This window comes from Leiobunum rupestre, chromosome 5 (assembly GCF_980474605.1).
Source record: "Leiobunum rupestre chromosome 5, qqLeiRupe1.1.hap1, whole genome shotgun sequence".
Lineage (NCBI taxonomy): Eukaryota > Metazoa > Arthropoda > Arachnida > Opiliones > Sclerosomatidae > Leiobunum > Leiobunum rupestre.
In genome coordinates, this window is record NC_143388.1 from 22,283,304 (window position 1) to 22,285,958 (window position 2,655).

A 2,655-nucleotide genomic window follows, 5' to 3' on the forward strand; every position below is an offset into this window, starting at 1 on the left:
TTTGACATGGAACATTCAATAAACGGACCAAAAAATTCAAAAAGCTTTCAAATCCTTGCGCTATTGAAAAGGTCATCCTGGAATTAAAAGCACGTGATCGCCAGACACGAGCTAAACTATAGATTGTTAAAGTTAGAATTACGCGTGTGCTCAATACGTGCTTCACGAAATATCGTCTCCCATCAGAAAACCTGCTGACGCGTTATTCTTCACGAAGTTGGAAATGACGTAATTAACGTCATATCCCGTGAGCAAAGTTTTATTAAAGTAAATGCTTTTATGGCATATGATATTATCAATCAAATGAAAACGAGCCTTCTTTATTTTTAAGAATATTTAATGAAAGAAATAAAGTGAATACTAACTTCAGTATTTCAAACTAATAAACAAGAAACGATGTTTCAAGTTTGGGTATTGTTACCGATATGGTTTAGAAAAGAAGTCGTTAAATGAGGAAGAAATTATTTAAATTAAATATCGCTCATTCCGAGATTGAAATATTGGAAGCGGTTGCTTTCTTGAGCTTTTTCGCGCCATGTTGAACCACGAATGAAAACAGATCCGTTGCAATCTCGAATTCCACTTCGTCGATGAACAAGTCTTCGCACACTTCTTGTAGCTGGTCCATGCGGTACATGTCGGCGAATCGATACATGTTGCGAGTTGATTCCAGGCTCAGCGAGAAATCCGAATTCCCAAGTATATATATTCCAGAAACACTCGCAGTTCCTCCGCGTTCATTTCTTTGGACAAATCCAGGACGCTCTCCCGATTTTCGGTCATGTCGCTTTTGAACATGGCCTTGAAATAACTGCAACTCGCTGCTATTATAGCTTTGTGGCATTTGAACTCCAGACCCGATGACTTGAGTACGACGTCAGAACAAAAACCTTCCCGATACAAAGATCGTAGAAAGTTTACAGCAGTCATATCATTTTTTTGGACAGTCGTTATTTCTAAAAGCGTGGTTAGTTTGTTATAGCGAACTCCGGTCTGTTCTTCTTTACCACGTCGTTGGTTCTATTCTATCGATAATTTGATTTTATATACTGATTAATTTCCCAACGCAATCGAATCGAGATGACTTCTTGCACGTATAGTTGGGGATTACTAAATATAATATGTTAATAGCATATATTTTATTCATTTTGTTTACTTACTTTGATATTTTTTTAGGGTGCACAATGATTAATTTGGCAGCGCGAGGTCAGGCGTTTCGGTCTTGCGGTCAAAAGTTATTGGTCCCGCCATCCCGATCCCGTTTCGGCGCCCCCACCTATGACGGCGCCCGGTGCAGTCGCACCATTCGCACCGCCCTAAGGCCAGCGCTGGCTTGAGGTGGTAGTCACGGGTAAAATTTAAGTTGAGGCTCTAACCACTCAGCAACAAGAACTTTAAATAGTTGTTGATTCCGGTACTAAACATGCATATTGAGATTAAGCTTGATTACCTTTATAGCTATATGATTTATAAATAAATATTGTATAAACCAAATTACTTTTGTGTTAGTAAAGACTAACACACTATTAGTATATATTTCATTCGTCGCGTATCCTACATTATCAAATAATTTATAGGTCACATTAGGTTGGATCTGACTGAGATAAAGACGCTACTATAATGACAGTATGAGTATCATCCAATTTTAGTCTCGTTAATTTTACTTGTGCTTTGGATTATAACATTATTAGAATGTCGGCTTGTAAGGACGTCGAATGGAATAATGTGCTAATTAGCAAAGTGAGCCACGATTTGAGAATTTTGATGACGATAGAAAACTTTCTTGATCAAGTATGCGATCCTGGGGAATATCTATCCGGCCCGATGATGGAATGCCGGAAACGGTGTGGCGCTAAATGGTGTCTATATGTCCAGCCTTTTGGTCAATCTGAAGCAGAAAAAAATAATATAGGATTGTTCGTGAAACTTTCCAAGAAAGCGGAAAACAATGAGATTGGTAAAGCTAAGATGGAATTGTCTATAATTGCCGAGAGTACCAAAATGAACACTTTGACGTTACACATTCTTCAAGATTCACAGAAGACTAGGTATGGTTTTACCACTTTTATTGAGAGAAGTACCATTGAGAAAAATAAAGAGATTTACTTGCCAAATGGCCACTTGACCATACAGTGCGTGGGTCAAGTCTTCTATAACAAACCAACCATGCATTTAGAAATAACGACCATCCCAAAACAAGTTGATATGACTGTTGTGAACCTTTTACGGTCTTTGTATCAGGAAGGTCTTTGCTCTGACGTCGTACTCAAGTCATCGGGTCAGGAGTTCAAATGTCACAAAGCTATACTAGCAGCGAGTTGCACTTATTTCAAGGGCATGTTCGAAAGCGACATGGACGAAAATCGAGAGAACGTCCTGGATTTGTCCAAAGAAATGAACGCGGAGGAACTGGGAGTGTTTCTGGAATATATATACTTAGGGAATTCGGATTTCTCGTTGAGTTGGGAATCGACTCGCAACATGTATCGAATCGCCGACATGTACCGCATGGACCAGTTGCAAAATATATTAGAAGATCGGCTCATCGACGAAGTGAAATTGGAGAATGCGACGGATCTATTTTCATTCGCGGTCCAACATGGCGCTAAAAAGCTCAAGAAAGCAGCCGCTGTAATTATTGCAATCTCGGAATAA

At 39.2% G+C, this 2,655-nt stretch overlaps 1 protein-coding gene across 1 annotated transcript; it reads left to right on the forward strand.

Annotated features, from left to right (window-relative positions):
* Positions 1–1,692: 1,692 nt before the first annotated feature.
* LOC149943819 (speckle-type POZ protein-like) lies at positions 1,693–2,655 on the forward strand. The gene has a single exon (XM_090176217.1). It carries the CDS (start codon positions 1,693–1,695, stop codon positions 2,653–2,655), a length of 963 nt encoding a protein of 320 aa, XP_090032343.1.